This window comes from Solanum lycopersicum, chromosome 11 (genome assembly GCF_036512215.1).
Source record: "Solanum lycopersicum chromosome 11, SLM_r2.1".
Classification (NCBI taxonomy): domain Eukaryota; kingdom Viridiplantae; phylum Streptophyta; class Magnoliopsida; order Solanales; family Solanaceae; genus Solanum; species Solanum lycopersicum.
The window spans coordinates 53,894,223-53,918,346 of record NC_090810.1 but is presented as its reverse complement, the minus strand read 5'-3'; the positions used below and the strand labels follow the sequence as shown (position 1 = coordinate 53,918,346).

The 24,124-nt window shown below is 33.6% G+C and overlaps 1 protein-coding gene across 1 annotated transcript; it reads right to left on the bottom strand.

Moving 5' to 3' along the window:
- Positions 1 to 1,572: 1,572 nt before the first annotated feature.
- On the bottom strand, positions 1,573 to 21,739 carry LOC109118913 (uncharacterized). Its single transcript, XM_069291067.1, has 18 exons — positions 21,509 to 21,739; positions 20,457 to 20,543; positions 19,911 to 20,152; positions 19,549 to 19,651; positions 18,674 to 18,905; positions 16,371 to 16,420; positions 16,166 to 16,253; positions 14,330 to 14,530; positions 13,908 to 14,162; positions 11,903 to 12,124; positions 11,633 to 11,750; positions 11,495 to 11,529; positions 11,159 to 11,341; positions 7,657 to 7,802; positions 7,193 to 7,441; positions 6,826 to 7,084; positions 4,599 to 4,853; positions 1,573 to 1,688 (listed from the first exon to the last, which is right to left on the bottom strand). Exons 1-18 carry the CDS (start codon positions 21,737 to 21,739, stop codon positions 1,573 to 1,575), a joined length of 3,072 nt encoding a protein of 1,023 aa, XP_069147168.1.
- Positions 21,740 to 24,124: the final 2,385 nt, after the last annotated feature.

Below are 24,124 nucleotides of genomic sequence, written 5' to 3'. Positions count from 1 at the left end.
ATTTTCACACAGAAACACTAACAAGATCAACAAAACACGTATTCAAGTTCATTAATAATAAAAATGTGTAATGCACTGAGATGCAATGTCAAGTATGGTGATGCATGTCTTCCCTAACAATACATACCCGCTGTCTTTCAGTCTAATACCCATGGGGGACATATTTGTCCATGTATCTGTCGTGGCACACAACACGACCCTCGATAATAAAAACTATCGCGGCGCGCGATACGTCTCTCAAAATATAATATCCATCGCGGCGTGCGATACGATCCTCGAAATGGTACATTCTCTCACCACAACCATGTCTTAGATACAGTGCTAATGACATGCTCAAATGAAAATGAGGAGATAACCATTTTGATAACAAAGCACAATTTACAACAAGGAATACAACACGAACAAATAAGAAACAAGTCTCGAAGTCATTCTCAACACCACACAACGAATTACACAAAATTCATAAGCTTAACAAGGGTTTAGAAATCCACTTTACTAAAATGAACGAACAATCACTCCCGGACTTGAGTTTTCCCCTTTCGTTGAGCTTCCAAACCAATGCAATTTATTCAAGTATATAGTGAGAATTAGATTCCGACACTAACAACACTTATGTTATATAGGTTTAGCGTAGACCCAAAAGCTTATCCAAATTTATAATTAAGTTAACATATAAATTCTCATATTTCTAAATTTCAAGTCTAAGGTTAATTTCAAACTCTCCAATATAATAAATCTAATAATATTCACATAATGTAATGCCCTTAATAGTTAAATACATATTTTTATAGGTCAAAACATGAATTATAATATGACCATAATAAGAAAATAAGTTAATTACGAACCGTATGAAAAATAATAATTTAAGGAACCTATGGATTCACATAATACATCGTAATTCCCTTGTACAACTATATTATATTTTAATATAATATTATAATGGCTTACATATTAATTGACGACCAGTTGCTACTGAATGACTAGGAATTCTCCCCCCCCCCCCTAACCCCACAAATTGAAAATTAACAATTTCAAACTTTAATCATTTAAATCCATACTCTTTTCTTTCTTCCTATTCCCCTCAATTAATAATATATATATCGGATACTACACAATTCCATCTATATTAAAATCATGGGTAGGGGCAAGTTGTACCTGGATGAAGAAGAAATTGAACGTCGCCTGATCGTTATAGCAACACTATTCCCTTTCTTGTTATAAATCAACAAAATAATCATATTAATCTTGTTTTACTTATTTTAATATGGGTCAAACAATATAGGGTCTTAAATAAATTATCACTTTAGTCCATTAACTATTAGTTAAGTTATTACTTTTAATTATTCATTAATTAATTAACCCTTACTAAATTAATATTTAACTATAAATACTCCTCAATTAATACTCAAGTTAATCGGATATTTAAAATTTTGAAAATGACCTTCTGGGTCATCACACATATATACCTAACAAATAGTGTCGTACACCTTGTTTTTCAGTGTGTGTGATCTTTTTTGTAACAATTTCAAGTCCCTTGTAAACTTGCATTTTATCCGAGTTGATAATTTCTCCTCAAAAATGGGTGGCAAGGTCAACAGAGAGACGGGATTTTTCCATTCCTGTGGCCCCCATTATGAAGATAACTTTCTTCTTGAACTCTTCATTATTGATGAAAGTATTCATTTTATCTACATACAAAAAAAAATAGTTTATAATAGTGAATTCATAAAGTCGGACATTAAAACAATCTTGTAAATATAAATCTAGTAAGTAGAAACCTTGCTTGACTTGGAATATATTATCTAAAAATATAAAACTTTCTATATGGTGGATGTGAAAAAAAAATAAATTCAGCTTTATAGTAAAATCTTTTTGTGGAGTTATTAACTGACATACCAATTTCATAATTACTTATATATTTTACGATAAGAATGACTTTTACAAGTTTATAGATATGTCAACTTGAATTTTGGTAATTTTTATTAAATATATTTTACGATAAAGTTATGAGTATACGTTGCTAGGAGACCATATAGAGCTGAAATTTTATAGTAAAAATGTTATTTTTTATAGACTTATTATTTATTAAACAAAATTAAATATATATAAATTCATATCTATTAGAATAAGAATAGTTCATTAAAAATTTTAGATATATATCACCTTAAATTTTGGCGATTAAGCTTAAATTATTTTAGGATGACGTTTCTAGATGTATATTGTTACGAGATCACATGTAGTTACATAAGGATTGTACAAAGAACTCAATAATTTTGTTAACGGAATATATTCAAGTGATAATGCGTTAAATCTCACACTACTCAACAACACATCATAAGTGTTAAGTCTAATTCCATAAGAGGGAAGTGAACAAGTATTGTTAACTATTTCAATTACGAGTATTTTTATGAACTTGTGCACCATATAACACTGTATAAGGACTTTATTGAGTCAAGCTTCAATCACCGTGATAGAATTAGATAGAATATATTCATTATCGATAGATTACAAATTTACTATTTTATCTTCTTTGTCTATGTAATATTTTTAAGTATTGAGTTAAGAATTCTATTATTCAAAATCCTTTTAGGGTGGAATCTTCCCGAACATTATGGTGATTAATTATTTTTTCACTCTATTAGCTTTACATTATGAGTGATCTCATGTAATTGTGTACGTACGTATGTGTATTAATATATATTAAATTTAAAAGACTTGGACTTTGAGTTGGACTAGGGGCTTGGGCTTGGATCGAAACATAAAATAAATATTTCATCTAAAGATAAGAATTTTTTTACAGACAAGAGTAACATATATAGAAATAAGGGTCATATCATACGTATATATTTGTAATGCGATACAAACTGTACAAAATAGGTCAAAAATAAAAGAGACCAAAACAGAAGATGGAGATAATGACAGTTTATGTACACTCAATAAAAGTGCTAAACCAACAAATACTAGTGATCTAGTGGTAGAACCGTGCCCCACTCACAACACTTATAACCTGGATTGTATTTCTTAAATGATGCATTTTCTAATTGTATAATTTAAGAAAATTGATGTATTGAACTTTTTTGTTTTTATAAAATTGATCGAACTCGTTGGTTTTAATATTTTCACTTGTCAATTAACGAATGAACTTTGTCTATTTCTATGAAGGACTTGTTTTATTCTTTTTGCAAGTTGTCACTTTTAATTATATACAATTGTATCAAAACAAATTTGTATTTAGCTATGAATTTTTGTCGTAGCAAAAAGTTGAACTATTCACTATAAAGTTTAAGTCGTCACTATTTAACACCTTACATATTTTCTGACAATTTTTTTGTTGTCACTAAATCACAGATTGATTAAAGACTATAAAATATTTGTCACCAATTATTTATATTATTAGTGACGAAATAAATGTCATAATTAAATCTAAATTTTCATAACTAAAATTTGTAACATTTAACTACATACTCTAATTTGTCTAATTCCATAAGAGTAAAGTGAACAATTATCGATAACTATTTCGATTACGAGTATTTATATTAACTTGTGCACCATATAGTAATAGATAAGAACTTTATTGAATCAAGCTTCAATCACCGTGATATAATTAGGTAGAATATATTCATGACTGATAGATTTCAAATTTAATATTTTATCTTCTTTGTCTATGTAACATTTTTAAGTATTGAGTTAAGAATTCTATTCTTCAAAATCCTTTTAGGGTGGAATCTTCCTGAACATTTATGGTGATTTGTTATATTATCACTCTATTATCTTGACTTTATGAGTGATCTCATGTAAATGTGTACGTATGTATTTGTATTAAATATATACTAAATATATAAGACTTGGACTTGGACTTGGGGCTTGGTCTTGGAACGAAATTTAAAATAAATATTTCATCTATAGATAAGATTTTTTATAGACAAGAGTAACATATATAGAAATAAGGGTCATATCACACATATATATTTGTAGTGCGATACAAATTGTACAAAATAGGTCAAAAATAAAAGAGACCAAAACAGAAGATGGCGATAATGACAGTGTATGTCCACTAAAAAATAATATTATGATGATCGTTTTGGAGAAATCTCTTCACAATATCTAGACCTGGTTGAAAAATAGTATTCGACCATGCTTCATCAAGATGTTCTTCTCTATTTTTTTTGAAAACGTCCATAGCAATAACATGATGCACTAACCACATTTTCTCGCTTATTAATCGTTGAGTCTTATCAAGTTGGTTACAAATTAACATACGAGTATCACATTTGATACTTGAAATTGAAGCTTGAAGAATCATATGCTTTGATTTATCATCTTCGTCTATATTTGTTTCTTCCCTTAAATATAAGTCCATTTATCAGGGACACCGATGGACCGTCGGATTCCGTTGGTGTAATCTGCATCTGGAATGAAGATCTGTCACACCTCATCCACTAACCCAGCATGCAACACAAATTTAAAGAAGAGTTTTATTTAGTAGAATATAAATTTTATAACCAATAGTATTATTAAGAAAATTATATAAGTAAAGTTTTTAGCTAGCTGCATGATAGTATATATTGATTGATACATAAAATAATTACAAAAATTACCTGCTTTGACCATTTGATCAACCCTCATGTCAACTCTACGGTTCAAGACTAATTGCTCAACATCAATCCAAATAAAGCAACTATTATACTTATATTTGAACATTAACACAGGATCTTCCACAAGTTTTTCAATATAAGAATTTGATCCTCCAACAATAATTGGAACACGTTGAGTCTTCATTATTTTTTCTATATAGACGACAACTTGCAAACGAAAATCTTCAGCTGTAAAGTCTGAATCTGGTTCAATTTCACCTAAGAAAATGTGATCAAATCAACTTTCTCAGAATTGAAAGTAATAATTTTTTAATAGTAAAGTATATTTTTCACTAGAATCTATAATTACTACTATAAAATTATCTACGTAGTCATTTGATATAAGTATTCTTGAGAATAAACATATTGTCATGACAAAAAAATGGGCGTGATGGCACTCTTCGTATCACACCAAGAAAAGTCATCCTAACCCAATAATTTTAATAAAATATAGAAACAAAACAAAATCCTGATAACGATTACTAATACGAAAACAATTCAACTTAATTCAATTTTCCAAACCTAGTTGTCACGTGCACAAGCCTCTAATGTAAATACTAGAATTGAAATCAAAATACGAGTCTAACATGAAGTTATCTCTCAAGTAAAAACAAAGTCATAAACTGGAGTAGGAAAGCTTGCTGAGATGACAAGCAACTACCTCATAATCCTCCACAAGATGCCTCCTAAATGAAGAGAATGAAAGGTATCACGAAAATCCGGGCTCGTAACCTACAAAAATTTGTAGAAGCAAGGTGTGAGTACCAAGCCACGCGGTACCCAACAAGCAAACCTCTAAACACAAGTTAAGGGAACAAAATACTGGTACTCCTTAAACATTATGTGAACCTCCACGCTACAAACAACTCACAGTTTACCAAACACACAACTCAATAACCACAATCTATTAGTTTACATATTCTCAATAACAACTCAATATTCAACAGTCACAATTTTCACAAAGAAACACTGACAACATCAGCAAAACACGTATTCAAGTTCATCAATAATAAAAATGTGTAATGCAATGAGATGCAATGTCATGTATGGTGATGCATGTCTTCCTTAACGATACACACCCGCTGTCTCTCAGTCAGGGACCCATGGGGGACATATCTTTCCATGCATCTGTCGCGGCGCACGACATGACCCTCGATAATAGTAACCATTGCGGCACACGATACGTCCTTCGAAATATAATATCCATTACGGCGTGCGATACGACCCTCGAAATGGTACATTCTCTCACCACAACCATGTCTTAGAGACAGTGCAAATGACATGCTCAAATGAAAATGAGGATATAACCATTTTGATAACAAAGCACAATTTACAACAAGGAATACAACACCAACAAATAAGAAACAAGTCTTGAATTTATTCTCAACACCACACAAGGAATTACACGAATTTCATACGCTTAACAAGGGTTTAGAAATCCACCTGCCTCAAATGAACGAACAATCATTCCGGGACTTGAGTTTTACCCTTTCGTTGAGTTTTATTATTTCCAATTATTCATTAATTAACCCTTACTAAACGAATATTTATCTCTAAATACTCCTCAATTAATTAACTCAATTTAATCGGATATTTAAAATTTTCAAAAATGACCTTCTGGGTCATCACATTATCCACCACTAGAAATCATGTCTGTCCTCGAACATAAGATGAAAGAAAATATGTGGAGCTTCAAAAAGTAGAGGATATCTGGCACGCATGTCAGACTCAGTCTCCCAAGTTGCCTCTTCCACTTATCGGTGCTTCCATTGCACCTTCACTGAAGAAATCACTTTGGTCCTAAGCTTTCAAACTTTCCTATCAAAAATAGCTATAGGCTCCTCCTCAAATGTCAAGTCTGGACCCAACTCCAAAGAGTCAAGTGAAAGCACATGAGATTCATCCGGAATATACTTGTGAAGCATAGAGACATGGAAAACAGGATGAACTGCCGACAAAATAGGTGGCAAGGCCAACTTATAGGCTACCTCTACCAGTCGACTCAAAATCTCAAAAGGTCCAATGAACCTAGGGCTAAGTTTGACCTTCTTTCCAAACCTCATCACAACCTTCATGGGTGATACTCGGAGCCAAAAATCATCACCCTCCATAAACATTAAGACTATAACTCTCCGGTCTACATAACTCTTCTATCGACTCTGGGCTGTCAACTGTCTATAGTGAATCATACAGACTTGCTCCATAGCATTTCTAAGCAAGTGTGCATCCAAAGAGTCTCTCTCCGCCGAATCAAACCAACCAATCGGAGATCTACACCGTCTACAATACAATGCCTCAAATGAGACCATTTGGATACTAGAGTGATAACTGTTATTATAGGCGAACTCCCATAATGGTAAATGTTGATCCCATCTTGCACCAAAATCGATTACACACGCTCGAAGCATGTCTTCCAATACCTGAATGGTCTGCTCAGATTGACCATCTGTCTGAGGGTGAAATGTCATACTCATACCTAACTGAGTACCCAGACCATGTTATAATGCCTTCCAAAAGTGAGAAGTAAATAATGAACCTCGATCTGATATAATGAAAACCAGAACTCCATGTAGTTGCACAATCTGACTTATATATAGCTCAGCTAACTTTTCTGCCGTATACTTCACCCGAACCGAAATGAAGTGGGCAAACTTGGTAAGCCTATCAACAACAACCCAAATAGAGTCATAACCACCCACTGTGGTAGGCAAAACCACAACAAAGTCTATAGTAATCCGTTCCCTCCTCCAAGTAGGAATAGGCATCCACTGAGATACATCCCCGGGCCGCTGGTTCTCACACTTGACCTGTTGGCAAGTCAAACACCTCAAAACAATGTCTATAATATCTCTCTTGATCCCACACCACCAGTAATATTGACTCAGATCATGTATTCACCGCTCTCGGATGGATAGAATACCGAGAACAATGGGCCTTCTTAAGAATCAATCTAATCCAATCGCCTGTCTTGTTTTTCAGTATGTGTGATCTTGTTTGTAACAATTTCAAGTCCCTTGTAAACTTGCATTTTATCCGAGTTGATAATTTCTCCTTGAAAATGGGTGGCAAGGTCAACAAAGAGACGGGATTTTCCCGTTCCTGTGGCCCCCATTATGAAGATAACTTTCTTCTTGAACTCTCCATTATTGATAAATGTATTCATTTTATCTACAAACAAAAAAAAATGGTTTATAATAGTGAATTCATAAAGTCAGACATAAAAAAATCTTGTAAAATATAAAGCTAGTAAGTAGAAGTCTTGCTTGACTTGGAATAAACTATCTAAAAATAAAAAATTTTCTTGATGGTGGATGTGAAAAAAAAAATTACATTCAGCTTTTATCGTAAAATCTTTTTGTGGTGTTATTAATTGACATACCAATTTCATAATTACTGATATATTTTAGGATAAGAATAACTTTTAAAAGTTGATAGATATGTCAACTTGAATTTTGGTAATTATTATTAAATATATTTTAGGATAAAGTTATGAGTATACGTTGGTAGGAGACCACATATAGCTGGGCTTTTATAGTAAAAATATTATTTTTTATAGACTTATTAATTAGTAAACCAAATTAAATATATATAAATTCATATCTATTAGAACAAGAATAGTTCATGAAAAAATTAAGAGATATGTCACCTTAAATTTTGGCGATTAAGCTTAAATTATTTTAGGATGACGTTTCTAGATGTATATCGTTATGAGATCACAAGGAGTTACATAAGGATTGTACAAAGAACTCAATAATTTTGTTAACAAAATATATTCAAGTGATAATGTGTAAAATCTTGCACTACTCAACAACACATCATAAGTGTTAAATCTAATTCCATAAGAGGGAAGTGAACAATTATCAATAACTATTTCAATTACGAGTATTTATATTTACTTGTGCACCGTATAATAATAGATAAGGACTTTATTGAATCAAGCTTCAATCACCGTGATAGAATTAGGTAGAATATAATCATTACCGATAGATTAGAAATTTACTATTTTATCTTCTTTGTCGATGTAACATTTTTAAGTATTGAGTTAAAAATTCTATTATTCAAAAACCTTTTAAAGTGGAATCTTGTCAAGTTGGTTACAAGTTAACATACGAGTATTACGCTTGATACTTGAAATTGAAGCTTCAAGAATCATCTTCTTTGATTCATCCTCTCCGTCTATGTTTGTTTCTTCCCTTAAATATCTGTCCATTTCAGGGACCCCCCGATGGACCGTTGGATTCCTTTGGTGTAATCTGCATCTGGAATTAAAATCTGTCGCACCTCATCCACTAGCCCTGCGTGCAACACAAATTTAAAGAAGAGTTTTATTTAGTAGAACATATATTTGATAACCAAAAGTATTATTAAGAAAATTATAGAAGAAAAGTTTTTAGCTAGCTGCATGATAGTATATCTTGATTGATACACAAAATAATTACAAAGATTACCTGCTTTGATCATTTGATCAACCCTCATGTCAACTCTACGGTTCAAGACTGATTGCTCAACATCAATCCAAATAAAGCAGCTATCATGCTTATATTTTGAACATGAACACAGGATCTTCCACAAGTTTTTCGATATACGAATTTGACCCTCCAACAATAATTGGAACACGTTGAGTCTTCAGTATTTTTTCTATATAGATGATAGCTTGCAAACAAAAATCTTCAGCTGTGAAGTCTGAATCTGGTTCAATTTCACCTAAGAAAATGTGATCAAATAATCTTTCTCTGAATCGAAAAAAATGAATTTTTAATAGTAAAGTATACTTTTCACTAGAATCTATAATAACTACTATAAAATTATCTAGGTAGTCATTTGATATAAGCAATCTTGAGAATAAACATATATACCTAACAAATAGTGTCGTACACCTTGTTTTTCAGTATGTGTGATCTTGTTTGTAACAATTTCAAGTCCCTTGTAAACTTGCATTTTATCCGAGTTGATAATTTATCCTCGAAAATGGGTGGCAAGGTCAACAGAGAGACAGGATTTTCCCGCTCCTGTGGCCCCCATTATGAAGATAACTTTCTTCTTGAACTCTTCATTATTGATGAATGTATACATTTTATCTACAAACAAAAAAAATGGTTTATAATAGTGAATTCATACAGTCAGACATAAAAAAATCTTGTAAAATATAAAGCTAGTAAGTAGAAACCTTTCTTGACTTGGAATAAACTATCTAAAAATATAAAATTTTCGTGATGGTGGATGTGAAAAAAAAATTACATTCAGCTTTTATAGTAAAATCTTTTTGTGGAGTTATTAATTGACATACCAATTTCATAATTACTGATATATTTTAGGATAAGAATAACTTTTAAAAGTTGATAGATATGTCAACTTGAATTTTTGTAATTATTATTAAATATATTTTAGGATAAAGTTATGAGTATACGTTGCTAGGAGACCACATAGAGCTGAGCTTTTGTAGTAAAAATGTTATTTTTTATAGACTTATTAATTAGTAAACCAAATTAGATATATATAAATTCATATATATTAGAATAATAATAGTTCATTAAAAAATTAAGAGATATGTCACCTTAAATTTTGGCGATTAAGCCTAAATTATTTTAGGATGACGTTTCTAGATGTATATCGTTACGAGATCACAAGGAGTTACATAAGGATTGTACAAAGAACTCAATAATTTTGTTAACAAAATATATTCAAGTGATAATGTGTAAAATCTTGCACTACTCAACAACACATCATAAGTGTTAAGTCTAATTCCATAAGAGGGAAGTGAACAATTATCGATAACTATTTCAATTACGAGTATTTATATTTACTTGTGCACCATATAATAATAGATAAGGACTTTATTGAATCAAGCTTCAATCACCGTGATAGAATTAGGTAGAATATAATCATTACCGATAGATTAGAAATTTACTATTTTATCTTCTTTGTCGATGTAACATTTTTAAGTATTGAGTTAAAAATTCTATTATTCAAAAACCTTTTAAAGTTGAATCTTCCCGAACATTTATGGTGATTTATTATTTTATCTCTCTATTAGCTTGACAGCATGAGTGATCTCATGTAATTGTGTACGTATGTATTTTTATTAATTAATATTAAATATAAAAGACATGGACTTGGACTTGGGCTTGGGCTTGGATCCAAACATAAAATAAATATTTCATCTATAGATAAGAATTTTTTTTACAGACAAGAGTAACATATATAGACAAAAGGGTCATATAAAACATATATAATTGTAATGCGATACAAACTGTACAAAATAGGTCAAAAATAAAAGAGATCAAAACAGAAGATGGCGATAAAGCTAGTTTATGTACTCTCAATAATAATATTGTGATGATCGTTTTTGAGAAATCTCTTCACAATATCTAGGCATGGTTGCAAAACAATATTCGTCCATGCTTCGTCAAGATCTTCTTCTCTATCTTCTTTGAAAACGTCTGTAGCAATAATATGATGCACTGACCACATTTTTTCGCTTATTAATCGTTGAATCTTGTCAAGTTGGTTACAAATTAACATACGAGTATTACGCTTGATACTTGAAATTGAAGCTTGAAGAATCATCTTCTTTGATTCATCCTCTCCGTCTATGTTTGTTTCTTCCCTTAAATATCTGTCCATTTCAGGGACCCCGATGGACCGTTGGATTCCTTTGGTGTAATCTGCATCTGGAATTAAAATCTGTCGCACCTCATCCACTAGCCCTGCATGCAACACAAATTTAAAGAAGAGTTTTATTTACTAGAACATATATTTGATAACCAAAAGTATTATTAAGAAAATTATAGAAGAAATGTTTTTAGCTAGCTGCATGATAGTATATCTTGATTGATACACAAAATAATTTCAAAAATTACCTGCTTTGATCATTTGATCAACCCTCATGTGAACTCTACAGTTCAAGACTGATTGCTCAACATCAATCCAAATAAAGCAGCTATCATACTTATATTTTGAACATGAACACAGGATCTTCCACAAGTTTTTCGATATACGAATTTGACCCTCCAACAATAATTGGAACACGTTGAGTTTTCAGTATTTTTTCTATATAGATGATAGCTTGCAAACAAAAATCTTCAGCTGTGAAGTCTGAATCTGGTTCAATTTCACCTATGAAAATGTGATCAAATAAGCTTTCTCAGAATCGAAAAAAATGAATTTTTAATAGTAAAGTATACTTTTCACTAGAATCTATAATAACTACTATAAAATTATCTAGGTAGTCATTTGATATAAGCAATCTTGAGAATAAACATATATACCTAACAAATAGTGTCGTACACCTTGTTTTTCAGTATGTGTGATCTTGTTTGTAACAATTTCAAGTCCCTTGTAAACTTGCATTTTATCAAAGTTGATAATTTCTCCTCGAAAATGGGTGGCAAGGTCAACAGAGAAACAGGATTTTCCCGCTCCTGTAGCCCCCATTATGAAGATAACTTTCTTCTGGAACTCTTCATTATTGATGAATGTATTCATTTTATCTACAAACAAAAAAAAATGGTTTATAATAGTGAATTCATACAGTCAGACATAAAAAAATCTTGTAAAATATAAAGCTAGTAAGTAGAACCTTGCTTGACTTGGAATAAACTATCTAAAAATATAAAATTTTCTTGATGGTGGATGTGAAAAAAAAAATTACATTCAGCTTTTATAGTAAAATCTTTTTGTGGAGTTATTAATTGACATACCAATTTCATAATTACTGATATATTTTAGGATAAGAATAACTTTTAAAAGTTGATAGATATGTCAACTTGAATTTTTGTAATTATTATTAAATATATTTTTGGATAAAGTTATGAGTATACGTTGCTAGGAGACCACATAGAGCTGAGCTTTTATAGTAAAAATGTTATTTTTTATAGACTTATTAATTAGTAGACCAAATTAGATATATATATAAATTCATATATATTAGAATAAGAATAGTTCATTAAAAAATTAAGAGATATGTCACCTTAAATTTTGGCGATTAAGCTTAAATTATTTTAGGATGACGTTTCTAGATGTATATCGTTATGAGATCACAAGGAGTTACATAAGGATTGTACAAAGAACTCAATAATTTTGTTAACAAAATATGTTCAAGTGATAATGTGTCAAATCTTGCACTACTTAACAACACATCATAAGTGTTAAGTCTAATTCCATAAGAGGGAAGTGAACAATTATCGATAACTATTTCAATTACGAGTATTTATTAACTTGTGCACCATATAATAATAGATAAGGACTTTATTGAATCAAGCTTCAATCCCCGTGATAGAATTAGGTAGAATATAATCATTACCGATAGATTAGAAATTTACTATTTTATCTTCATTGTCGATGTAACATTTTTAAGTATTGAGTTAAAAATTCTATTATTCAAAAACCTTTTAAAGTGGAATCTTCCCGAACATTTATGGTGATTTATTATTTTATCACTCTATTAGCTTGACATTATGAGTGATCTCATGTAATTGTGTACGTATGTATTTTTATTAACTTATATTAAATATAAAAGACTTGGACTTGGACTTGGGCTTGGGCTTGGATCCAAACATAAAATAAATATTTCATCTATACATAAGAATTTTTTTTACAGACAAGAGTAACATATATAGAAAAAAGGGTCATATCAAACATATATAATTGTAATGCGATACAAACTGTACAAAATAGGTCAAAAATAAAAGAGATCAAAACAGAAGATGGCGATAAAGCTAGTTTATGTACACTCAATAATAATATTGTGATGATCGTTTTTGAGAAATCTCTTCACTATATCTAGGCATGGTTAAAAAACAATATTCGTCCATGCTTCGTCAAGATCTTCTTTTCTATCTTCTTTGTAAACGTCCGTAGCAATAATATGATGCACTGACCACATTTTCTCGCTTATGAATCGTTGAATCTTGTCAAGTTGGTTACAAATTAACATACGAGTATTACGCTTGATATTTGAAATTGAAGCTTGAAGAATCATCTTCTTTGATTCATCATCTCAGTCTATGTTTGTTTCTTCCCTTAAATATCTGTCCATTTCAGGGACCCCGATGGACCGTCGGATTCCTTTGGTGTAATCTGCATCCGGAATGAAAATCTGTCGCACCTCATCCACTAGCCCTGCATGCAACACAAATTTAAAGAATAGTTTTATTTAGTAGAACATATATTTGAAAACCAAAAGTATTATTAAGAAAATTATATAAGAAAAGTTTTTAGCTAGCTGCATGATAGTATATCTTGATTGATACACAAAATAATTACAAAAATTACCTGCTTTGACCATTTTATCAACCCTTATGTCAATTCTACAGTTCAAGACTGATTGCTCAACATCAATCCAAATAAAGCAGCTATCATACTTATATTTGAACATGAACACAGGATCTTCCACAAGTTTTTCGATATACGAATTTGACCCTCCAACAATAATTGGATCACGTTGAGTCTTCAGTATTTTTTCTATATAGATGATAGCTTGCAAACAAAAATCTTCAGCTGTGAAGTCTGAATCTTGTTTAATTTCACCTAAGAAAATGTGATCAAATTAACTTTCTCAGAGTCGAAAAAAATGAATTTGTAAAGTATATTTTTCACGAGAATCTATAATTACTACTATAAAATTATCTAGGTAGTCATTTGATATAAGCAATCTTGAGAATAAACATATATAGCTAACAAATAGTGTCGTACACCTTGTTTTTCAGTATGTGTGATCTTGTTTGTAACAATTTCAAGTCCCTTGTAAACTTGCATTTTATCCGAGTTGATAATTTCTCCTCGAAAATGGGTGGCAAGGTCAACAGAGAGACGGGATTTTCCTGTTCCTATGGCCCCCATTATGAAGATAACTTTATTCTTGAACTCTTCATTATTAATGAATGTATTCATTTTATCTACAAACAAAAAAATGGTTTATAATAGTGAATTCATAAAGTCAGACATAAAAAAATCTTGTAAATTTAAAGCAAGTAAGTAGAAACCTTGCTTGACTTGGAATAAACTATCTAAAAATATAAAATTTTCTTGATGGTGGATGTGAAAAAAAAAATTACATTCAGCTTTTATAGTAAAATCTTTTTGTAGAATTATTAATTGACATACCAATTTTATAATTACTGATATATTTTAGGATAAGAATGACTTTTAAAAGTTGATAGATATGTCAACTTGAATTTTGGTAATTATTATTAAATATATTTTAGGATAAAGTTATGAGTATACGTTGCTGGGAGTTCACGTAGAGCTGGGCTTTTATAGTAAAAATATTATTTTTTATAGACTTATTAATTAGTAAACCAAATTAAATATATATATAAATTCATATCTATTAGAATAAGAATAGTTCATTAAAAAATTAAGAGATATGTCACCTTAAATTTTGGCGATTAAGCTTAAATTATTTTAGGATGACGTTTCTAGATGTATATCGTTATGAGATCACAAGGAGTTATATAAGGATTGTACAAAGAACTCAATAATTTTGTTAACAAAATATATTCAACTAATAATGCGTCAAATCATACACTATTCAACAACATATCACAAGTGTTAAGTCTAATTACGTAAGCGGAAAGTGAACAATTATCGATAACTATTTCAATTACGAGTATTTATATTAACTTGTGCACCATATAATAATAGATAAGGACTTTATTGAATCAAGCTTCAATCACCGTGATTTATTATTTTATCACTCTACTATCTTGACATTATGAGTGATCTCATGTAATTGTGTACGTTTGTATTTGTATTAATATATCTTAAATATAGAAGACTTGGACCTGGACTTAGGGCTTGGGCTTTGATCGAAACATAAAATAAATATTTCATCTAAAGATAAGAATCTTTTTACAGACAAGAGTAACATATATAGAAATAAGGGTCATATCATAAATATTTATTTGTAATGTGATACAAACTGCACAAAATAGGTCAAAAATAAAGCGACCAAAACTTAAGATGGCGATAATGACAGTTTATGTACACTCAATAATAAGATTGTGATGATCATTTTTGAGAAATATCTTCACAATATCTAGGCATGGTTGCAAAACAGTATACGTCCATGCTTCGTCCAAATCTTCTTCTCTCTCTTCTTTGAAAACGATCCGTACCAGTAATATGATGCACTGACCATATTTTCTCTCTAATTAATCGTTTAATCTTGTCAAGTTTGTTACAAATTAACATACGAGTATTACACTTGATACTTGAAGGTGCAGCTTGAAGAATCATCTTCTTTGATTCTTCATCTCCGTCTATATTTGTTTCTTCCCTTAAATATTTATCTATTTCAGGAACACCGATGGACCGTCAGATTCCTGTATTGTAATCTACATTTGGAATTAAAATTTCTCGCACCTCATCCACTAGCCCTGCATGCAACACAAATTTAAAGAAGTGTTTTATTTAGTAGAAAATATATTTGATAACCAAAAGTATTATTAAGAAAATTATACAAGAAAAGTTTTTTGCTAGCTGCATGATAGTATATCTTGATTGATACAACAAATAATTACAAAAATTACCTGCTTTGACCATTTGATCAACCCTCATGTCAACTCTACGGTTCAATACTGATTTCTCAACATCAATCCAAATAAAGCAGCTATCATACTGATATTTGAACATGAACACAGGATCTTCCACAAGTTTTTCGATATATGAATTTTACCCTCCTACAATAATTGGAACACGTTGAGTCTTCAGTATTTTTTCTATATAGATGATAACTTGCAAACAAAAATCTTCAGCTGTGAAGTCTGAATCTGGTTCAATTTCACCTAAGAAAATGTGATCAAATTAACTTTCTCAGAATCAAAAAAATGAAGTTTTAATAGTAAAGTATATTTTTCACTAGAATCTATAATTACTACTATAAAATTATCTACGTAGTAATTTGATATAAGTATTCTTGAGAATAAACATATTGTCACGACCCAAAAATGGGCGTGTTGGAACTCTTCGTATCCCACCAAGACAAGTCAGCCTAACCCAATAATTTCGATAAAATGCAGAAACAAAACAAAAGCCTGATAACAATTACAAATACAGAAACAATTAAACTTAATTCAATTCCTAAAACCTGGTTGTCACGTGCACAAGCCTCTAATGTAAATACTAGAATTGAAATGAAAATACGAGTCTAACATGAAGTTATCGTTCAAGTAAAAACAGAGTCATAAACTGGAGTAGGAAAGTTCGCTGAGATGACAAGAAACTGCCTCCCAACCCTCCACAAGATGCCTCGTAAATGAAGAGAATGAAAGGTATCACGAAAATTCGGGCTCGTAACCTACAAAAATTTGTAAAAGCAAGAGGTGAGTACCAAGCCACGCGACACCCAACAAGAAAACCTCTAAACACAAGTTAAGGGAACAAAATACGGGTACTCCTTACACCTTATCTGAACCTCCACACTACACACAACTCACAGTTTACCAAACACACAACTCAATAACCACACTCTATTAGTTTACATATTCTCAATAACAACTCAATATTCAACAATCACAATTTTCAGAGAGAAACACTAACAAGATCAGCAAAACACGTATTCAAGTTCATCAATAATAAAAATGTGAAATGCAATGAGATGCAATGTCAAATATGGTGATACTTGTCTTCCTTAACGATACACACCCACTTTCTCTCAATCTGGGACTCATGGGGGATATATCTTTCCACGCATCTATCGCGGCGCACGACATGACCCTCGATAATAGTAACCATTGCGGCGCACGATACGTCCCTCGAAATATAATATCCATCGCGGCGTGCGATACAACCCTCGAAATGGTACATTCTCTCGCCACAACCATGTCTTAGAGACAGTGTAAATGACATGCTCAAATGAAAATGAGGAGATAACCATTTTGATAAAAAAGCACAATTTAACACAAGGAATACAACACTAACAAATAGGAAACAAGTCTGGAAGTCATTCTCAACACCACACAAGGAAATACATGAATTTCATACACTTAACAAGAGTTTAGAAATCCACTTGCCTCAAATGAACGAACAATCACTCCTTGACTTCAGTTTTCCCCTTTCGTTAAGCTTCCAAATCAATGTAATCTTTTCATGTTTATGGTCATAATTAGATTCCGACACTAACAACACTTATGTAATATCGGTGTACCTTAGACCGAAAAGCTTATCCAAATTTATAATTAAGTTAATATATAAATTCTCATATTTCTAAATTTCAAGTCTAGGGTTAAACTTCAAACTGTCCAATATTATAAATCTAATAATATTCACATAATGTAATGCCCTTAATAGTTAAATACATATTTTTATAGGTCAAAACTTGAATTATAATGTGACCATAATAAGAAAATAAGTTAATTACGAACTTTCTGAAAAAAGATAATTTAAGGAATGTACGGATTCACATACTACATCGTAATTCCCTTGTACAACTATACTATATTTTAAAATAATATTATAATGGCTTACACATTAATTGACGACCATTTGCTAATGAATGACTGGACGTTCTTCCCCCTACCCCACAAATTGAAAATGCCTGACTTTTCTTAACAATTTTCAAGTTTAACCATTTAAATCCATACTCTTTTGTTTCTTCCTATTCCCCGCATCTAATAATATATATAGGATACTATACAATTCTATCTATATTAAAATCACTGGTGGGGGTGAGTTGTACCTGGAGGAAGAAGAAATTGAACGCCCCATGATTGTTATCGCAACCCTATTCCTTTTCTTGTTATAAATTAATAAAATAATCATAATAATCTTGTTTTACTTATTTTAAATATGGGTCAAATAACATAGGGTCTTAAATAAATTAACACTTTACTCCATTAACTATTGGTTAATTTTATTATTTACTATTATTCATTAATTAATTAACCCTTACTAAACGAATATTTATCTATAAATACTCCTCAATTAATTAACTCAACTTAATCAGATATTTAAAATTTTCAAAAATGACCTTCTGGGTCATCACATTATCCACCACTAGAAATCATGTTCGTCCTCGAGCATATGATGAAAGAAAATACGTGGAGCTTCAAAAATGTGAGGATATTTGGCACTCATGTCAGACTTTGTCTCCCAAGTTGCCTCTTCCACTGATCGGTGCTTCCATTGCACCTTCACTGAAGCAATCTCTTTGGTCCTAAGCTTTCGAACATGCCTATCCAAAATAGCTATAGGCTCCTCCTCAAATGTCAAGTCTGGACCCAACTCCAATGAGTCAAGTGAAACCACATGAGTTTCATCCGGAATATACTTCTGAAGCATAGAGACATGGAAAACAGGATGAACTTCCGACAAAATAGGTGGAAAGGCCAACTTATAGGCCACCTCTACCACTCGACTCAAAAACTAAAAAGGTCCAATGAACCTAGGGCTAAGCTTGACCTTCTTTCCAAACCTTATCACAACCTTCATGGGTGATACTCGCAGCCAAAAATCATCACCCTCCATAAAAATTAAGACTCTAACTCTCCGGTCTTCATAACTTTTCTCTCGACTCTGGGTTGTCAACAGTCTATAGTGAATCATACGGACATGCTCCATAACATCTCTAAGCAAGTCTGCATCCAAAGAGTCCATCTCCGCCGAATCAAACCAACGAATCGGAGATCTACACCGTCTACCATATAATGCCTCAAATGAGGCCATTTGGATACTAGAGTGATAACTGTTATTTATAGGCAAACTCCGCTAAGGGTAAATGTTGATCCCATCTAGCACCAAAATCGATTACACATTCTCAAAGCATATCTTCCAATACTTGAATGGTCCGCTAAGATTGACCATCTGTCTGAGGGTTTATTGCCGTACTCATATCTAACTGAGTACCCAGACCATGTTATAATGCCTTCCAGAAGTGAGAAGTAAATAGTGAACCTCGATCTAATACGATACAAACCAGAACTCCATGTAGTTGCTCAATCTGACTGATATATAGCTCAGCTAAATTTTCTGCTGTATACTTCACCCGAACTGGAATGAAGTGGGCAGACTTGGTAAGCCTATCAACAACAACCCAAATAGAGTCATAAGCACCCACTGTGGTAGGCAAACCCACAACAAAGTCTATAGTAATCCGCTCCCTCCTCCAAGTAGGAATAGGCATCCGCTAAGATACACCACTGGGCCGTTGGTTCTCACACTTAACCTGCTGGCAAGTCAAACAACTCAAAAAAATGTATGTAATATATCTCTTCATCCCACACCACCAGTAATGTTGACTCAGATCATGTCTTCGCCGCTCCCGGATGGATAGAATACCGAGAACAATGGGCCTTCTCAAGAATTAATCTAATCCAATCGCCTATCTTGGGAAAACATATCCTGCTTCCAATCCTCAAGACACCATCAGAATCAAGGACAACCTCTTTAGCTTCCCCTTTTAATACTCTGTCTCGAATGAGACATAACTTTTCATCATTAAACTTGTGTTCACGAATCTGCTTGAGTAAAGAAGACCGAGCCTCAATGAAAGCAATCATCCCATCACGCTCCTCTAAAATCTTCAATCAGACAAGACTGGTGGCTAACATCTGAACATCTCTAGCTAATGGTCTCTCCTCAATACTAAGAGATGCAAGACTCCCCATGCTAGGAGTCTTCCTACTCAAAAGTATCCGCCAAAACATTGGCCTTCCCCGGATGATACAGAATGGTCACATCATAGTCGTTCAGCAAGTCAAGCAGTCTCTGCTACCTCAAGTTCAAATCTCTCTGACTAAAGATATACTGAAGACTCCGATGATCAGTGAAGATCTCACAATGCACTCCATACAAATAATGACGTCATAACTTAAGTACAAATACCACAGCCGCTAACTCTAAATCAGGAGTAGGGTAGTTCTTCTCATGGGACTTCAATTGCGTAGAAGCATAAACAATCACTTTCCCCTTCTGCATCAACATACCTCCCAATCAAACTCCTGAAGTATCATAATGCACTGTAAAGTCTACACCCTCCTCACGTAGATTCAACACAATAGATAAAGTCAACAAAGTCTTGAATTTTTGGAAGATCTGCTCATACTCATCAAACACTTGAAAACGCACATCCTGTCGAGTCAATCTAGTTAATGTAGCTGTAATAGTATAGAAACTCTAAACAAATCGTCGATAATAGCCTGCCGATCCCACAAAAATCCGAATCTCAGTAGGTGAAGTAGGTCACGTCCAACTAATTGCCTTAATCTTGGCCGTATCTACTCTAATACCCTCCTTGGACATCACGCATCCCAATAATGCCACAATAGTAAGCCAGAACTCAAACTTTGAGAACTTGGCATACAATTTCTCTTCTCTCAGCCTCTGAAGTACAATCCTTATGTGTCGGACATGGTCCTCCTCAGTCTTGGAGTAAACCAAGATGTCATTGATGAAAACAATCACAAAAGAATCAAGGTATGGTCGAAACACCCCATTCATCAATTCCATGAATGTTGCAGGGGAATTAGTCAATCTAAAGGACATCACTAGGAACTCATAATGCCCATACCGGGTCCGAAAAGCTGTCTTAGGGATATCTTATGCCCTAATCCTCAACAGATGAAACCCATACCTCAAATCAATCTTAGAGAACAATGATGCTCCCTGTAAATTATCAAATAAGTCATCAATACGTGAAAGAGGATACTTATTCTTCACTGTTACTTTGTTCAAATATCGGTAATCAATACACATCATCATAGTCCCATCCTTCTTCTACACAAAAAATAAAGGGTCACCCCAAGGTGACACATTAGAGCGAACAAAACCTTACTCAATAAATCCTGCAACTGATCCTTCAATTCTTTCAACTCTGTTGGGGCCATACGATATGGAGGGATAGAAATAGGCTTAGTGCCCGGCCTCAAATCAATAACAAAATTGATATCCCTATCGGGAGGAACACATGGAAGATCAGAAGGAACTACATCGGGAAACTCCTGAACCACGAGAACAGAGTCCATGGGAGGTGGTTCAACGCTCGTATCGCGAATAAAAGCTAAGTAAGACAAACACCCCCTCTCCATAGATTTCAGAGCACGGATAAAAGAGATGACCTTGCAAGGATAAGAACCACTAACACTTTTCCACTCAACCCTCGAAGACATTTCTAAAGTCACAGTCTTAGCATTACAATCAAAGACATCATGACATGGAGAAATCCAATACATACCCAAGATAACATCAAAGTCTACCATCCCCCAAATGATTAAGTCTACCCAACTGTCATACCCACCCAAAGAAACAAGACACGATCGATACACTCGATCCACAACTAAGGGCTTACCCACGGGTGTAGAAACACGAATAGGTACAGTAATGCTATCACATATCATATCAAATTCAGTAGAAAAATACGTACACACATAAGAGAATGTAGAACCTGGATCAAACAACATAGACGCAGGTCGATGGCATACTAGGATGATACCTGTAGTAACATTTCAGAGGTCTACGCCTCAGGTATCCTTGGGAAAGCATAGCAATGACCTCCTCGTCCACCACCAGCTTGGGTGGTACCTCTACCCCCACTCTGTTGAGCTGCAACACCACTACTAGAAACTCTATCACCTCTACCTGATTGAACTTTGCCACAACCTCTACCCTGTGGTGCTAGTGGTCTAGTCTGGAATGAAAAATTAGATCGAGGCCGAACACGACCCCTTTGAGAAGTACACTGCCGCATTAGGAGATCGGGATCTCCACAAGTAAAATAAAATTTCTGACCTAGAAACTTTTGTGTGGACCCTGAAAACCCACTATAATTGTCTCGCCCTGTAGGTCGCTGCTGTGAACCGTACGAGCCTTTACCCGGGCTATAAGAACCCCTATAAATTTTTCCACCCTCAAATGTCGGCATAGATGGATGAATAGGTCCCCGCTGCTGAAAAGAACCACTCACTCTCTATCATCCCCTACCTCCAGATGAGGCACCATGAAATTGACCTGATATACGGGCCCTTTTAGGGTCCCCAAACTCCTCTCTTTCCATAAATTACGACTCTTTGGCGGCGTTCACAATGGACGGGAAAGAAGCCTCCTCCCTAGATGCCCGAAACACAGCTGACCTAATAGAGAAAGTCAATCTCCTCACAAATCTGAGAATCCTCTCTGTCTCATTTGGAATAATGGAGAATGCATGCCTAGACAACTAGCAAAAATGTGCCTCATACTCTGTAACCGATAAACCATCCTGTCTCAGACTCTCAAACCTCAAGCAACTCTCCTCTCTCACGCTCCAAGGCATAAAACTATCCTGGAATGCAATAGTAAACTTCTCCCAAGTCACTTGAGGAGATCTAACTGGAAAAACCCCTGAATAAGTTCTCCACCTGTCTCTCGCTGGTCCACGAAGCTAGAGTGCAGCATATCGAACCCCATGTGACTCAGTTAATCCAACCACCTCTAGTAAGTCTCAGCAGGTAGTTAGAAACTCATGAGAATCCTCGCTCTTCCCACCCTGAAACTGAGATGGGTCCATCATGCGAAATCTCTCATACCTACGCTGCTCATCCTCTATCAGAAAAACCACCGGTGCAACTTGACCCCAAATGCTGGTGAAACATCATTCTGAACCGTGGGATTTATTGGTAGTTGCCCCACCGCATCTTGAACAACTGGAGCTTGTTGTTGCTCTTACTTCTGAGCCCCCTCTCTAGTACGAGATTCATGCGGTGTGGCGGTCCCACCACCACCCTGAGAAAACACTTAACACCCTCAATAGTGTATCTTGAAGCAAAGGTGTGACTACAGGCTCTCAAGGAACCTGGTCCTCTCTACCATCAATCTGAGGTTCTGGAGAGACCTCTCTAGCACGACCTCTCTCTGGTGCTGCTCCACGGCCACAACCTCTTTCTACTGCCGTACCACGAGCACGACCATTAGCTCGAGCTCTACCCCTACCTCTTGATGGGGCCTCAACAACTACCTCGGGAAGTGCCTCCCCTCTACCACCAGTAACATTAGTTCTAGTCCTCGTCATCTATCAAAAGAGTATACAACAACTCATTCTAAAGTAGGTAACTATGCACAATGAGAAAGAAAGAACAAAAGGAAGTTTCCTAGTAATCTTTATAGACTCTCAGAGATGAGTACAGACGTCACCGTACTAATCCTTGAGACTCTATGTAGACTCGGCTTGTATACACGTGAGACCTTTGAACCTGGGGCTCTAATACCATTTTATTACGACCTAAAAAAGGGCGTCATGGCATTTGTCTTATCCCACTAAGATAAGTCAGCCTAACCCAATAATTTTGATAAAATGCACAAACAAAACCAAAGCCTGATAACGATTATTAATATGGAAACAATTAAACTTAATTCAACTCCCAAAACTTGGTAGTCACATGCACAAGCCTCTAATGTAAATACTAGAATTGAAATGAAAATACTAGTCTAACATGAAATTGTCTTTCAAGTAAAAACAAAGTCATAAACTGGAGTAGGGAAGTTCGCTGATATGACAAGCAACTACCTCACAATCCTCTACA

Bases quoted from the DNA above. Each gene is read 5' to 3' on its own strand.
- LOC109118913 (XM_069291067.1), bottom strand. From the start codon at position 21,739: ATGTCTTCGAGGGTTGAGTGGAAAAGTGTTAGTGGTTCTTATCCTTGC. The intron at 19,652-19,910 runs GTATTCTATCCA...TGTTGTTGATAG, and splicing joins GAGAAGGCCCATTGTTCTCG to GCTTACCAAGTCTGCCCACT. The intron at 11,530-11,632 runs GTATATCGAAAA...CTTGAACTGTAG, and splicing joins ATTGTTGGAGGGTCAAATTC to AGTTCACATGAGGGTTGATC.